We start from the raw sequence: 17,400 nt of genomic DNA on the forward strand, positions 1-17,400 counted from the left end.
ACGACCACAGCCTGTCAGAAACTAACGACTACAGCCTGTCAGAAGCTAACGACTATAGCCTGTCAGAAACTAACGACTACAGCCTGTCAGAAGCTAACGACTATAGCCTGTCAGAAACTAACGACTACAGCCTGTCAGAAACTAACGACTATAGCCTGTCAGAAACTAACGACTACAGCCTGTCAGAAGCTAACAACTACAGTCTGTCAGAAGCTAACAACTACAGTCTGTCAGAAGCTAACGACTACAGCCTGTCAGAAACTAACGTCTACAGTCTGTCAGAAGCTAACGTCTACAGTCTGTCAGAAGCTAGCAGCTACAGTCTGTCAGAAGCTAACATATACGGTCTGCCTTATCTCTGCTCTGGAGCACCAAGGAAATGTCCTGTCTGGATTGGCTGGTTTGCTAACGTCGGCTGGTATTGTGTGCAGGTTTCACTGAATGTTTGTTTTGTTTCTTCCATGTGATTCACATGATAGCTGAGTTTTTTCACTTTGCATGAATGTGAAGGCATTTTGCTGCTCTGCAGGTCAGACGGGATTTTTCAGATCAGCTCTCTGACGTATCCCGTCCTGCAGCCGTCTGTGACTCCAACCGTTGCTCAGAACATGACTGCAGGGTTCAAAGGTCAGTCACACATTTATCTGACCTTTGACCCCTCTCAGACTCAGCAGCCTCCAGGGTTGTTGACAGAGAAACCTGACTCACATGCAGAGCAGCTGGTATATAAATGATTTGATTTGCAAAGCATGTTCAGCTCATCATGAGTGGAGAAAGAAGCAGCTAACACGAGCTAAACATGATACTCTGACCCCTGACCTCAGGAAGGCATGAGAGTTAAGGGCCTCCACATCACCAGTGGGCGCCCAAGAGCAAAAAGCTGACAGGAAAAAACATTTAATAACATTAAATAAACATGGAAAAACAATTTATATATTATTTTTACAGTTGGTACTCATATAATAGGTTAATCTATCAAACTTCCTAACTTCACTGTAAGTTTGTTATTAGCTTTCAAATAGTTAAAATAATATGCCACACTTAGGTGCCACTCTGCATTTTAAAATTACATTTTTATAAAAAATTGCTGCACCTTTAAGGGTAAAATCAAGAGCCATAATCAGGCTTGTTGCATTAAGTAATAAATCAATTGATTGCATGATAAATTAAAATACATGATAAATTAAAATAATTCGATAATTTTCTCTTTCTTCCAGAAACTGGGTGATAAAGTCTTCAGTCTGGTGTTTTAATCTCAAATAGCCATTTTCTTTGAAGGATAATTTAGTTTATAGAGACTTCATAATTCATTTTATTTGTTTAGTTTGAACTGTTTTCTAGTTCCAGTGTGAAATGTTCATTTGAATTTAAAGTTTATTGATCTTTAAGAACAATTTATTGCATTAATATGTTATAATAATATAACATATTGAATTATGTTACTTGAAAATTGTCTCAAAACAACAATATTATCGTTTATCGCTATAATTTATCGTCCAGCATAACATGTAATTGTGACAGGCCTAACCATAATAACGAAATCTTCAGTTCAGAACCCAAATGAAAATCTGCTTCGGGCCCCAAACGGGCTTGGACCGGCCCTGCTGCCCCTCTGGTCTGCATGTGGGTCCGGTCACCTCCAGTTGGAACCGCTCCTCCTGGGTTCTTCGCTGTTTTGGTTCATTTAGACGTTTCTGTTCTGATGTTTCTCAGTTTGTTTTTTGACTCTTGCAGTTCTCAGAGGACAACCGGCCTCTCTGGTCAGAGTGAACGGCTCCAGAACTCTGCTGATATCCGCCTATCTGGAGCATCGGACCAGAACAAAAAAGGTTTGCTGGTTTAGAGTCACTGCAGCATCCAAACTGAACCGCCGTCACAACCACAAAACACTGAATCTGATCCAGAAGTTCTGGTCCGATTTCTACCTTAATATGGAAAACCAACTTCTCAATAAACAGGAGCTTTTTTTCAGTCAATAATTTATTAATATTGATGAAAAGCTTCTGGTTCCAATGGCAGATTATTTCACTAGAAACATGGAGAAAATATTATAAGTGAAATAATCTGCCAATATCAATCAATATTAAGGAATTATTAACTTAAATCAAGCTCATATTTCTTCCTGAAAAGTTATTTTTAAGTTAGTTTTGTCTTATTTCTAGTAAACTAAGATATTTGCACTAGAAACTAAACAAAAGTTACATAGTAAAAATGTATGTTTTTGCAGTGCAGTCTGTGCATTTTAACGTTTATTAAAATATTTTTCCTCGCTGTTGCTCCTAACAGGAATTTGTTGTTGAAGTTATTTTTAAGTTAGTTTTGTCTTATTTAGTGAACCGAGTTGCTTGCACTGTAAACTAGACAAAAAACTTGGTAAGATTTTTTTGCAGTGAAGCCACAACCTGACTGTTAAACTAGCCAACGATTTATCTTCTACTAAATAAACCGTAGTCATGGTTACAGATAATGTCAGACAAAATGTTTAAACGTTTTTGTAACATTTGAGGAGCTAAAACTTCCTCAATCAAGCTGGACTTTTAGGTAGCGAGTCTCGTTGCAGATGCCCGAATTATTTGGTAAGTTGACCGTAAACCTCTTTCTGTCAGGTTCTTGTTATCGCCATCATGTTCCGTAAAGAGAAAGTGTCTCTTCAGTGCAGCCTGCGCTGCAGGGAGCAGCTTCACGTCTCCAGAGCCTCCGTCGACATCCACTGGGATCACTTCGGCTTTCCGTACGGGACGGCCGACGTCTCCTGCCCGCTGCCGCCGGCCTGCCAGGCGCCGACCCACGTAGCCGTCACCTCAGCGGCCATCAGGAACCCAGGTACCGCAGCGCTGCATGGGGTTTTCTGTTAACCAACTCAGACACGGCGAAAAGTCTGTTTACGTGACATTTAGGAAGTTAAATTCACTGGTAAAAGACCAACTATTGGTTTCTAAGTGAAAATATGTGCATGTGGAAAGTGAAACATAATTAACCAAAGAGTTAAACTTTTGTTCTGGTGTTCAAACATTTTATTTTATTTTATTTATTCATTCATTTCAAACAGGTTTTTAAAAACAAGGGGGAAAAGCAGGACAGAGAAAACATGACTCAGAACAAAATAATTTGTTTACCACAACTTTCCTGTTTGAAAAATTAATCCTAAGCCTCATCTTAATTTAATGGAATTCAAACTGACTCAGCAATTATCAAAAATGTTCATTAAAACCATGTTAGAATCTGTAAAGATGTAAGAGGTGAGCTGATCGATCCGAAATATCCATACTTTAATTTCAGATTCCCTCATGAAATTCTATTTTTGTATTTTTTTTTCGCACTTTTATATTTTTATATTTATATTTTTGTACTTTTATATTTTCATATTGCTTTCTGGCAGCTGAATGGAGCCTGGAGTTCATTTATTTTTGCCACATTAATGAAAATGAGAGCTGCGCCTCTTTTCACACTAAAAAATAACAAACTTTAATCAAAACTTAATTTAAGGCTGAATAAATTTGAGTAAGTACATATTTTTAATTACTTTTCAAGGGTTTAGCTAAATAAGTAAAAGGCAAAAAACACAAAGCCCCCTAAAGGTCAGAAGTTTGGTGCTATATTATACTTAAATAATTAATATTGGTATTGTTGATATTGGCCCTGTATGTACTTGGCATCAGACAAATACCAAAATATGTAATCTTGCAAAGAAACATTGATATATATATTCATATTTAATTTTCCTTTAGGATTAGTAAAGTATTTTGAATTGAATTTGAATAAATAACATCAACATAATTAGTGTTTGTGAAAACTTTTGAGTTAGCCAAACTAGCAGACAGGTGTATTTTATTTTTATCTTTTGCCTCCAAATGTCAAAATGATTTATTTATTCGTCACTGATGGAGAAAACATGTAAATAATGAATATTTGGGTATGAAGTAGAAGCTACATGCTAGCTGGCTGGCTAGCCATCTGGAGTGTCTGAGTTTGTGCCAGAAACCTAAGAGCTTTCGAAACTCAGCAGTCGGGAAAATTTGCTGACTTGGTTCCAACTGGGCGTTTCTTTATTTAACTCCCAAAGCGAAATGGGAGTTTCGACACAGAGCAACACCGAGTTTACAGTTTGCCCTGCTGTCAAAGCTGCAGTCTGAAACGTACCAGAGTAAATAGAGGTGTGACGTTATTTTAACCCCTGTGTGACGTTATTTTAACCCTTGTGTGACGTTATTTTAACCCCTCAGTGTGACGTTATTTTAACCCCTCAGTGTGACGTTATTTTAACCCCTCAGTGTGACGTTATTTTAACCCCTCAGTGTGACGTTATTTTAACCCTTGTGTGACGTTATTTTAACCCTTGTGTGACGTTATTTTAACCCTTGTGTGACGTTATTTTAACCCCTGTGTGACGTTATTTTAACCTTCACTATGTGACGTTTTTCACACTGAAACCAAGTTAAGTTGAATTTACAGAACAGATACTGCAATGACAGTAATGCAGTTAAGATCAGTAAATACCGTTTGGTTTTGTAACAGGTCCTGTTTATTTTTTTTTATCAGCTTTACTGGCCGACATCGTTTGCTGAAATGTGACTTTGGGTCCAGATGCTCACAGCGTTTAGACATTAATACAAATATATAAAGTTTAGAGGAGTTGTTTTGTTTCCCAGAGTGTCTGAATACTCGGCTGTCAGGAGTTCATTGTGTTCATCAGAGAAACATCCAGGGGGCAGAAACTCTTCCTGTTGCAGCTGCTTTTAGAAAACATCACTCTGTCGTGGGAATGTTGAACTAATCTGTGTCCAGGATGTGTGGGGTCTGCACAGATGCCAGCTTTCTTTTCCCTGAGCCGAGATAAAACTGAATTCTGGGAATTATGTGTTTAAAACCACAACTTACATGACCTATTCAGACGTGCCATGGTGACATTAGATTAAAATATCCTGATGCTTTGACTCACCAAACTGGTTTCCCAGTAAGTGGCTCCGCCCTCACCAGGTTAATTTCTCCACCCTCAGTCTTTAATCTTTTCACACCAAGCAAATAAAACCAAAACGAGAAATTATCTCATGTACTGCTGAGTTTTTCTTTTACTCATCAAACATCAGCTGAGATTTAATATCTTAACAAATTCAAGTTGTTCATGTTGTCAGGATTTTCTTCATGTCTGTTTTCTTTTAATTGCATTTTCCCCTTTGTTTTGAAGTATTTTATTTCTACTTTTAATCAATTTGGCTTTTATTTTAGTCTTGTATTCAGTTTATAAATAAAATTGATACTTTCATGTTTAGATGTACATTAAAGAGCCACACTGCACCAATAATACCATCTTACAACAGGATTGATCTAAATCTGAAGGATTTGTTGGAAGAAATAAAAATCAGCTGGTTTCTGATATAAAACCGAGTTGTTGGCGTGTTTTCTGCTCATGTGAAGCAGATCAGTCCGACATGGAGTACCTGGAGGTGTGGAACCAGCGAGCGCTCACCAGCTTCCCCTACACCTTCACCAGCTGTTTCTCCACCATGTATAACTACACCAACGTGCTGCAGGTACCGGCCAGCAAGGGGTCAAAGGTCGTCAGCCGTTTTCAGAGACAAATCTGCTTCAGAAACCAAACTAACATTTTATTCTTCTAAAACTTTTCATTAATCGTAATTATTTTTTTAAATCATGAACAATGTTAATATTTATTAAATTGACTAAAATGTTCATAAAATAAAATAATTTGTTTATTTAACAACAAATTATTTGTTCATTTGTTGTTAAATAAATGTATTTAGTTTTTTTTAACATAATAAATTTGTTTAAATTTAATTTGTCAAAACAAAAAAAATTTAGTCATTTGTAGTCATTTCAGATTTCACCAGATTTTTTTTATATATAAATTTCCTCCATTTTATTCGACTAAAATATGTCAACAAAGACGTTTGAAAAGACTTTATTTTTAACAAGTTTTAAAAATGAGAACTAGGAAGTGTAATCGTATTTTATTTTTCAAACCAGTTCTGACTGGATTTCATTTCACTCCAACACTCAGATCTGTTTTAGGGAAATAACAGTTATTTCTGTCAGAGTTTTATTCACTCCGTTTATATTTTTATGTAATTTGAATGTGAATTTGTTTGGAAATGAAGGTTTTGACACCAGTACATGTTTTGTGCTGCAGCTGGTGCAGAGTCTGGAGATGCTGCAGTTCTTGGGCGTGAACAGAGTCGTCATCTACAAGATGAACTGCAGCGCAGAAACGCAGCGCGTTCTGGACTACTACTCCGACAAAGGTCCAGCAGGCTGACCCGCATCTGTCAGTCCTTATTAACATCCCATAATAACTCCAACATCAGTCAACCAGTAGTTTAAAACGACAAAACATTTAGATGCGGTTAAAATGTGAGGGAAACCAGTCATTTGAATCATTTTAGGCCACAGCAGGTGGTTTTGTTCAACTTATTTTCTTGACAAATAGAGTAGAAACATTGTAGTAAATTTCTGCCAAAAAAAAAAAAAAACTCAGAAATTGAGTGATCACAAACATTTGCTAGAAAAAAAAATCTCATTTTCAGTTTTTCTAAAGAAAAACTTGGAAATCCTGAATTTCTGAGATTAATCACAACATTTCTGAATTTTTGGCAGGAATTTATTCCATATTTTCTATGTTTGATGGCCCTAACACACCGTCGTAAAAATCCCTTTCAGGTTTTGGATCTGCAATAAAAATCAGCATCCTTTATTTGCTTAAGTTTACGTTGTTTTTTTTTGGTTACATGACTTTTTTTGAGTCCACAGTTTTGGCCCAAGTGGCAAAAAGTTTGGACCCCCTGCTGCAAACACATCAGAAGTAGATTTAATAGAATAAATTCAGTCAAAATACCAAACCGTCCACCTTCCTGTCTGTCTCCAGGTCTAGTGGAGGTGGTTCCTTGGTCTCTGTCAAAGTATCTGAATGTTTCTCGTCGCGCTAAACCTGATCAGGATCCTGGTGACATCCACTACTTCGGTCAGATCCCGGCGCTCAACGACTGCCTGTACAGGTCCATGTACCGGTCCAAATACGTGGCGCTGCACGACCCGGACGAGCTCATCCTGCCGCAGCTGGTCAACAGGTGAGATCCTGTCGAAAACAATCAGACACTGAAAGGAGGCCGAAGAGCAGAGACAGAGGAACAGAGCTGGTAGCTAAACGAGACGATCAGCGAGCAAAGGTTCGGTTTCATGGAACCGGTCCGAATACTCGCACTGCACCCCTCTGTGAAGGGCGGACTCAGACAAAACTTGATAAAATTCACACAGAGAGGTGGGTAGAGTAACTAAAAACTATACTGAAGTAAGAGTACCACTACTTCAACGTACTTTACTCAAATAAAAGTAAAAAGTAGCAAGAAATTACTCAAGTAAGGGTGAAAAAGTATTTGGTAAAAAGTACTAAATGATCAACATATAAATCATTTAATATTTAAAATATCGTCAAAATATAAAGTTCACAGGAAATTTAGGTATTTTAAAGACAAAAATTACAATAATTCATATAAGTAACAAAAAATAAAATCAGGCAAAAGAAAATTTGTCCAAATCATTAGAAAACTAATTAAACTTTAACAGAAACTGCAGGTGTGTGTCTGTCTGGTGAATTTCTGGTTAAACATGTTTGTTCTTCATTCAATGGGTAGAAAATCCAGAAATTTTACTCAAGAGTAGAAACACTTCATAATAAAACTACTCAAGTAAAAAGTAGAAGTAAAAATGCTCCTAAAAGTAATGTTTTTTTTTAAAACTGTTACTCAAGTAAATGTAACTAGTTACTACCCAGCTCTGTTGACTACAGTTTTTTCTACTCTGCCACATCTTTAATTGATGACGTTTCTTCTTGTTTTTCTACCGTTTCCTCCCAGTTGGGTGGAGCTGTTGCCGCTCCTGGAGAGAAAATATGGCGTCAACAAGTGTTACAAGTTTGAGAACAACTGGGTCCCCAGTGAGTTTGCCCTGACTCCTCCGGCGCCCCAAACGCTGCCCCAGCTGGACCGCTGGCAGAACGTATCCGGGGTGAACATCCTGAACCACGTCTACATCGAACCCGCCCCACGGAAACCGGTCTTCAACAACTACAAGATCATCACCAACCCGCGGTCCGTGTACAGCGTGACCGTCCACGGAGTGCTGCGGTCGCAGGGCGGCTGCGCCTGGACCGACAGGCGGATAGCCCGGATGTACCACGTCAAGTAAGCTAATGTCGTCTTAGATCTTCTTCTTCATTGTTTTTTATGGCGGTTAGCAAATATCTTAAGGACCCTGGGAAATGCAGTCCTCCAGTGAAAATCTGACTAAAATTGAGTAAAAATTTAAATCTTTTTTTTTTTTAAATAATCCATAAAAAATCTCTGTTTTGAATAAATCCCTTTGTAATGCTGCAGAAGAAGCTGTTATTAAATCAGAGAGCAGAAAGGCGGTAACCGTTTGCATTTTGTCCTGCAGAGTCAGGGCAGCAAAGCGTAACAGATTGTATTTTGTGCTGCAGGCCTCGGGGACAAACGGAGCTGAAGCCGGAGCAGCTGATTTACGATGGCCGGCTGCTGAAGTACAGCAGCCGCCTGGTTTCTGCCGTCAACATCGTTCTGAGAGACAATGGGCTGCTGCCTAAGGATGCCATGTAGACCCGCTGTCTTCCCACAATGATTGCACTTTTAAGGTTTCACTGAAGATCTGGACAATTTGCCACTGTGTTTTACACTTATAATGTATTTATTTAATTAGGTGCAAATCAATTAATAAATTGCATCAATGTAAATATGAAGGAGTAGTTATAAAAAACAACATGTTTACATTTAATTTGCTTTTATTTGCTCAAAGCAATGCATAAAGCACATTACCATGCAGTTTACAGTATAATTACTGTTGTATTTTTCTTGTGAAAATGTCAAAAGCTTACAGTAGTTAAGGAACATCTGCTGACTTATTTTTAAACTTTTGTTTGTCTCTGTTGATTGTAAATATTAGTTTGTTAAAGTAAAGATGGGTACTTTAATGTGAATAAAAGCTAAATTATTAAATCTGGGCATTCAGAGTAAAAAAACCAACACAACACTGGTGCAAAGAAAAGATTCAAACAATCCGGTTTGTTTCCGTTTCTGTTCACAGTTCAGAATAAACCGGTTCCTTCCAGTTTAATCCGATAATAAAAACACATTCAGGACTTTAATAAAAGCATCCCGGAGTCACGTGACCGCGGCGAGAGATGTAGTTTATCACGGCTCAGTTTTTCCATTATTGTTTTTACCACATATTTGATCTTTAGGTCAACGTTTTTGTCTAGTAGGTAACGATGGCTACATCCTCTAAGAAACATTCAGCTAAACAAACTCAATAACAGCTTAATGTTCTGTTGACAACGAAGAATTGGCTAGGCTAGTAAAGCTAGCTGTGGCAGATGCTATCAAGGAAGCCATTCCCGCGCTGGTGAAGGAAGTAGTCACTCAACTTTCAACCAAAACACAAGCTATGGTGGCAGAACAGGTCGCTGAGCTTCGGACTGAGATGTTAACCACCCGAGCGGACACTTCAGCCTGTATGGAAACCACCCAAAGCCCCATGACTATCGCCTCTCGACATTGGTGGACAAACTAACTGCACACTGGGCTACACTGGAGGACAAAGTGGCGGATTTACATACCTGAACCGAAACACACCGAACTGCGCAGCACAACATGTTAAGGTTGTTGAAGGGAACATAACTGACCTACTCCCAACTCTCTCGATATTTTCTTTTTATTTAAACCTTTTACTGACCTGTGAAACTTTGGGGCTTGGTTTGTAGCTGTAGTGTTAGCAAAACATTGTGCTCCTTTCTTGCACATTTAAGACTTTGACAAATAAAGTAGCCATCGTTAGCCAACAGGTTGGCTAGCAGAGAACAGGATCTCGCTCGCGTGAAGCTCGTTTGAATACTGAATGCTGATTGGCTGTTTACTAGCGGCTGGGGTGAATACAGATTTTCCCGCCGCTAGTCTCGTTGGCATGGCAACTCAACCGCTGCCACGCTAAATGCGGCTCGGACTGAAGCCTCCTTACCCCAGAGTGTTTTGTTTTGTTGATTATAATATTTGCATGTCCTGCTGGACTTATTACTAGATTTAAACTAAAATTAAACCTACATTACTTGAATAATAACATAAAGTGGTAAACTCTTGATTTAATTGAAGAAGGGAGATCTGTGGGTTTTGGAGGAAATTACTCTAGGATCACGAGTCCAGTGTTTCGTGGTTTTCTATGCTCCTTAAGAGCTGTTTGTTAAGTTAAATGTTATATTATGGATGTTCTGCCCTCCAATGTTTTTTGGAGAGCTTTGGGGCTACGGCGACAGGGTTTTATGGGTGGTTATGGATCTCGTTTGGTTGTCACTGTCTATACGTTGCATCTTTGAATCGTTGCATTATTTTCCATTTTCTTACACTGTATCTTGCAAATTTTAATATGTTTTCTGTAACATGACGAAGTTCCATGTTATAAGCTGGAACATTAATGGACTAAATGGGCAAATGAAGCGTGCAGCCTGTTCAGACTTTCTTTGTAGGCACTCAGTGGATGTAGCTTTCATACTTGAATCACACTTAAGATCTGTAGACTTATATCGTGTAGTTAATTCCACCTGCAAACAATATGCCTTTTACTCAGCCAGACATCAGTCTTTCTCCAGGTTAGATTACCTATTAGTATCTACGAATTCATTCTCTGTAATTCATAATGTAGTTAATCTACCCTGTTTGCTATCGGATCACAGCATTGTATCGCTCACCTTACGCTTAGAAACATCCCTTCCAAAGCTTCACGTTGGCGATTCAATATATCACTTCTTAGAAATGAAGAGTTGTGCAATTTCTTTCTGTCAGAGTTGACACCTATTAAACACAGAAAATAACACAGGAAAGACTAGAGAAAGTTAGATTCTGAATACTAGCGAGGAGAACAGACAGAGATGTGCTTTCAGTTACAATCTCCTATCGCTCTGAAAGCACATTTGCCTGCCCCTCTCTTTTTATTGTCTTTAGGATCCCTAATCACAGAGAGCGCTGTAACTCTAAAGGGAGGGGGGAAAACACTTCATCACACAGTCACAGCCCCAAGATTATCACTAACTAACAACACAATCTATCTCACACCAGCTTATCTAGTTCCTGACCCAGGATCAAATAGGACAAGTTGTGAATCTTAACGGCGATGGTTTTATAGCTATCTAAGAGGTCAAAAGCAGGGCGTTCTGTGAAGAGCTGCTGTCTCTGCTCTTCTTCAGAGAGGCCCTCTGAGAAAGGAAATCAGAGTGATTAACAATACAGAAACATTTCTTAAAAGATATAACTAAAACAAATAAGAAAATCAAATAAACAGATAAACTAAGAACATATAAAACAGTATAACAAATAGTTGATAATAATACAATTTACCTAATCTTTCATAGCACTCTAAAAACCTTTATAGGAATCAATGCTGGTGTGGTAGAGGATCCAAGATTTCTGTGGGATAAGATTAAAGGATCAATTAAAAACACAACAATTTCCTTCTCATCTCATCTTAGGAAAAATCGTCTTCAGAAAATAGGTGAACTGGAGGAAACTCTTAAACAACTTTAATTAGAAAGACAGGATAAACACAATGACGAACTATTGGGGAAAATATCAGTGACTAGAACAGAGTTAAACTCATAATGAAGACAAAGAGCCGAATTCCTAATTCATAAAACCAGAAGGAATGATTATTTTAATGGCTGTAGATCAGGGGTGCCCAATACGGCGATCGCGATCGCGGAAGGTTTTAAGTCGATCTCGGCAGGTGACAATCTGATCGCCACCAGGACGCTGAGAGCAGCACTTCCTCTTCTGACGGGCTTATCAAAAATATTCACTAAGATCCTAAACGTTTGTAGCTTCATTAAAAAAATAATAATTATAAAAAAAATCACCGAGATGTGTTAAAATTAATAATCTTAGTAATTATTGTTTGAACAAGGTGTTGCGCAATTCGGTGCGTTTAGGTCCCATTAACAGAAAAAAAAAGAAAAAAAAGCGACTCAAAGACCGACTGACCAGCAGAGCAGGAGTTTAAACTAGCTACTCAACCAGCGCTGTGTTCATGAGAGGCTTATTAATTATCGAGGAATAAATATAACGCCTGGAAACCTGATATCGTAACGGACTGAATGTTGTGTTTTTAACATAATCTCTGCTCGGCTTGCGGGCGCAGGCGGTTGCCACGGCAACGGGTGGCTTAAACTACAAAGAGACAGAAAGTAAAAAGGTAGGAGTGGTTTAGAGTTGATCACCTGTTCGGGTTGTTTTACCTTTGTTTATCTTTGCTGTGGCTCATCACACCCGCTGCAGTTTCTGAACATTCAAAAAACGACAAACTTGGACTAATGACCTCGTTCGTATGTGAGTATACGTCACAACAAACATCAAATAGGACAAATATATTTCATTAAGTTTTAACTAATTCTACAGCGATAATTATGTGAAATTAAATTAATTATATCCCGACTTCTGAAGATTTGCCTTTACCTTTTCTGGGCTCTTTGGTTAGTTTCTCATACTGAGGTCATCAAACCAAATTTCAAATCTGCCATGACTGACTGACACCTGCTGGTTTGCAACCAGCTTCTGACTGAGAAACCAGTAACCTACTCCCAGTGTCAGAATCTCACTGAGGAAGAAACTGCATCAGGTTTTCTGTCACTTTATTATTTCTGCTACAACTGATGCATATTTGCATATAAAATAAGTCAATAGAGTTTAATTTGCAATTTTTATGTCTTTGTGTCATGAGGTAGATCTCAGGCGGCTGGTGAGAGAAAAAGTAGATCTTGCTCTCAAAAAGTTTGGGCACCCCTGCTGTAGACCAAGCCATTTACTAGCCTTAAGACTGAAACAGAATGAGAAACACTCCAACATCATGGCCATTCAATCTCCTACCGGTACCCTAACTGAACCCTGCGAAATTAACTCGCCATTTAAAACTTATTACTCTTCCCTTTACTCCTCTGAAGTAGTGTTGAATGCTGGAAAATGTGAGCAGATTGTTCTGAATCTTCAGCTCCCTACTCTTACTGATCAGGATTCAGGAAAACTTAGTGCCTCCATTACGCTAAAAGAGTTGAAAGAAGCCTTTGTCTCTATGAAGAAAGGTAAATCCCCAGGTTGGGACGGGGTCCCACCAGAGTTGTACCTCGCCTTCTGTGATATACTCGGCCCACCATTGCTGGATATGATTAATAAGGTTCATTTAATCCAAGTATCAATTCCGCAATAATCACATTGCTTCTCAGTCCTAATAAAGACCCAGCACCATGCAGTAACTACAGACCCCTGTCCCTCTTAAATGGGGATGTCAAACTCTATGCGAAAGTACTTGCAATGCGACTTGAAAGCTATTTATCTAGATCTCGGCATTATGTATCAACATAATGATCAGACCAGATTTATAAAAAGGCAGATTGGCATCTGACAAGCTACGGCGCTTGCTACACATTATTCACGCAGCAAAGACAACTGATTCCCCATGCTCTGTCTTGTCTCTCGATGCTTAAAAAGTGTTTGACAGACCTAATCCTTATCTCTGGGCCACCTTGGACAATTTTAAGCTAGGTCTGCAATTTATCCAAATGGTAAAGGTTCTGTATGCTAACCCGTCTGCGATGGTGTATACTGGTAATACCTGTTCTTCTCTATTCCCCTTACTAAGGGGCACATGCCAGGGCTGCCCCCTTTCCCCATTACGTTTTTGCCCTGTCCCTCGAACCGCCGGCCCAGAAAATCAGACAACACCCCTCAGTTCTGCCCATCTCAGTCAAGGGCATCGAGCATCGCATATCTTCATATGCAGACGATATTTTACTTTATATTGGTGACACAGGGTCCTCTTTAACACATCTACTATCCATCTTTGATCTGTTCGGCTCACTATCTGGTTATAAAATTAACTGGAGCAAGTCGTCATTGTTGCATCTAAATTCGGTCACACCAACCCCCCCCCCCGCCATCTGCCATCCCAGTGGCGAGCCATTTTAAATATCTCGGGATTGACATCTCTCCCTCTATACTTCATATTAGCTTCACACAACTTCCAGTGCATTTAACCTTATTGAGAAAGATTTACAGCGCTGGTCAAAACTCCCAAATTCTCTACAAGCCCGTGTGTCGGTAAATAAAACGGATGTTCTTCCGCATGTTAACGTTTACTCCTCCATGATTCCTCTTGCACCGCCAAGAGGTTACTGGGACAAGCTGCACTCTCTCATATCTAAGTTCATTTGGAATGGGAAGAAACCTCGTTTGAAAGTGAGAACACTTCAACGAGATAAAACACTTGGAGGGCTTAGGTCACCGAATTTTAAGATGTATTTTTGGTCCTTTGTGCGCTGATCTTTGCTTGTATGATTGAATCCTGAGGTCTCTGTTTCTTGGAAACCAACTGAAGAAAATCTATCCAAACCATACAAGCTGGAGGACTTGATATATTCTAATATACCTCCCAAAGAAGCTAAATCACAATTAGGACCCATAATTTCTTCTCTTCTTAGAACCTGTCATTCAGTGCTGAATCACACAAACCAACCTGAAATGGCATAAACACTCTCCTATATTTAATAACTTTTCCATCCTCATTGGAAACAAGCCATTCTCCTTCCCTCGGTGGAGAGATAAGGGTGTCAATGTCCTCAAAGACCTTATGAACAATGATGGCCTGCGTTCTTTTAGTGACCTGCAAACTGAGTACAAATGGTTCAAATTTAAAGGTTTATTAAAAACATCCACATCATTTATTTAATTGGAAACATTTTTATGAACATGTGAAATTAATCTGGAATTTCCAGATTAATTTCACATATTTATAAAAAAAAATCTTCATTAGAATTTCACATGTTTAAATTTCCCATCATTAAAGGCATAAATTTACAACATTAAGACTCTGATATTATATAGTCAGACATTTACAGCAAACATCTCCCAGATTGAGGGAGTGGATCTAGGCGATGTACATCTGGATACGTTCCAAAGTCTCAGTTCTTCAACTTCTGCCATTTTTTGTTGCAAATAAATATTATAGTTTTAATAAATAGCAGTTTGTTTCGGTATTCAATAAGTGTTTTCACCAGTCCCTCCAGCATTTTGTATAAATATTTGGAGATTTTTACTATATTTGTGCTAATGTGTGATGTGATTTTTTTATTACTTGCCATATTTATCACAAGCTATAACTCAAGCAACTCAGATCGAAGCAGCTGTCGCTTAAACCCAATGTTTTTGAAAAAAATTGAGAAAAATTAGCAGTAATATCAGAAAAATATGGGCGGTTGTTGATTTTTGTGTGAATTTTGTAAATTTGTGAAACACTGGAGGGACATATTTATGAAATTTGTAGGCCAGAGGGCCACGTAAAAAGCTACAGCGGTCCAGATTTGGCCCCTGGACCTTTAGTTTGACACACACTATAAGTGAAAAAATCTGAACTGGTACTTTTATCAATATTCAAGGATTGTTGACTTAAAACAAGCCCCTACATCTTGTTGAAAAGTTACTTGTTAGTTTTGTCTTATTTTAGCTGAACTACAGTGTTTAACCAGTTAATTTATTTTTGTTTTTACAGTGTAAGGAGCTGATTTGGTTTGTTCTGCAACAGCAGCAAATAATTAGCAAACAACCAGCTGTTTCCCTGTCTGACCCAGAGTCCAGTGAGTTTTGATGCTGGGAACACTGGAACCAGCTGATCCCAATGTGTTGACGATCCAGCCACGCCCACTGGGAACCAGCAGCCCAAACCACCGGCACCCAGAAGGCAGCAGGAGTCGGTGTGAGCTGGGATCAGTTCTGGACCCTCCATGACTCAAGTTCTGGACCTGCTGCTACTGAGGAGGCTGCTGCCCAGCCTGACCTTCATCATCCTCTGCCTCATGCTGCTGCTCCTCATCTTCAGGTGGGTGGAAACGCTCCGCAGACGAAGCAATGAAACTTTCCAGCCCAAAGCTTCATGACTCACTGGTGAACGCTGCTGCTGGACTGGGCAGCCTTGCCACTCACTTCAAACAGTACTAGAGCCAGGGCCGGCCCAAGGCATGTGCGAGTTAAGCACCTGCTTAGGGCCTCCAGACCACTAGGGGCCCCCAAGAGCAAAAGCTAACATGACAAAAATCATTGAAAAATACAAACTAATCACTACTTAAAAATGGGAAAAACAATTTCTATATCATTTTTACAGTTGGTACATATTTTAATCTCTTCCTGCTGTTAGCTTTGCCACTGTTTTAGAAATATAAGACATTAAACTTCTTAACTCGTTTACTGTGAATTTAGTGTTTATCAGATAATACTTTCAGAGAGTTAAAATAATGTGACACACTTAAACTTCTGTCTGCTTTTCAAAATCCTATTTTTGTTTGTTGTTGTTTTCTTCATCAGTAAAGTTAAAACCAGCAGCCATAATAACATCGTTACTTTGTTAGCTAATTACAAATGATAGAAGCCGTGTTACACAGTTAGTGCAGCTTAGGAACGATAAAGCATCTGGTGTTGACATGTTGGTATTGGGGCCCCAAATGAAAACGTGCTCAGGGCCCCAAAAAGGCTTGGATCGGCCCTGGTTAGGACATAGCAGGGTTTACAATGTGGCACATTAAGGTTTGTATCCAGGAACAGTTAAAAATGTTTCTACCCAAAGTAATCCTGCAGTGATGGTCAGCTGTGTGGTTCTGTTTTATTTCACCATATAAATGGACAATAAAATATTTATCTTAGAGTCTTGGGAGAGTTTGTTGGGGCAGACAGAATAATTTCAGTTTCTGATTTCCTGAAAAACTAAAACTCTGCTAAATTTAATTTTTCTAGGATTTCTGGAATTGATCCTTTATAGTTACCTTTCAGTGTGTTTCTGCTGTCAGATACTGATGTTTCTGTTGATCAAACAACAAAATATTGTTGAAATTTCTGGGAAGTGGAGATTAAATAAGGGGCCGTTGAAGATCGAAAGAAAGAGCCAAAAAAAGGAACGATTTTCTAGCAAAAACCTGAAAATGTCTTAGATTGAAAACAGGCAATTTCCTAAAACCATAATTAAATTCAGGACTTTTCTAGAAAAAAACTTTGACATTTCTGAGTTTTAAAATGTGAAAATTTGCCAGAAAAAATATAGAAATCTTGAGATTTATCGGGAATTATAAATATGGATGTGATTGATAATTGAAAACAATTTGCATTGTGAAATTGATGGGCATTTAAATTCAACTCTGAGTTTTCAGTGTCTCCAACCCTTTTGTTTGATTTTCAGATTTTCCTCTGTAACATGTTATCATATTAGACAAGGAAATTTTCATTTTTCTCTTCTCTTTCACTTCACATCTTTCAAAAAGTAAAATAAAAAAAACACAAAGGAAACAAAAAAATAAAT

At 38.5% G+C, this 17,400-nt stretch overlaps 1 protein-coding gene across 2 annotated transcripts in view; it reads left to right on the forward strand.

Moving 5' to 3' along the window:
- Window positions 1–9,023, forward strand: part of LOC103152945 (uncharacterized) — a 14,019-nt gene extending 4,996 nt beyond the window's left edge. Inside the window, exons 3-10 of one of the 2 annotated variants that reach the window (XM_007573653.2) lie at window positions 530–627; window positions 1,735–1,829; window positions 2,607–2,823; window positions 5,416–5,531; window positions 6,149–6,260; window positions 6,881–7,082; window positions 7,869–8,195; window positions 8,492–9,023. In XM_007573653.2, the coding sequence (XP_007573715.1) occupies window positions 530–627; window positions 1,735–1,829; window positions 2,607–2,823; window positions 5,416–5,531; window positions 6,149–6,260; window positions 6,881–7,082; window positions 7,869–8,195; window positions 8,492–8,627 (1,303 nt within the window). In that variant the 3' untranslated portion in view covers window positions 8,628–9,023. The remainder of the gene's footprint in view (window positions 1–529; window positions 628–1,734; window positions 1,830–2,606; window positions 2,824–5,415; window positions 5,532–6,148; window positions 6,261–6,880; window positions 7,083–7,868; window positions 8,196–8,491) is intronic. The other variant, XM_016661611.1, reaches the window with a different exon arrangement.
- The last annotated feature ends 8,377 nt before the right edge of the window (window positions 9,024–17,400 follow it).

The sequence above is a fragment of the Poecilia formosa genome, unplaced genomic scaffold, assembly GCF_000485575.1.
Source record: "Poecilia formosa unplaced genomic scaffold, Poecilia_formosa-5.1.2 Scaffold337, whole genome shotgun sequence".
NCBI lineage: Eukaryota > Metazoa > Chordata > Actinopteri > Cyprinodontiformes > Poeciliidae > Poecilia > Poecilia formosa.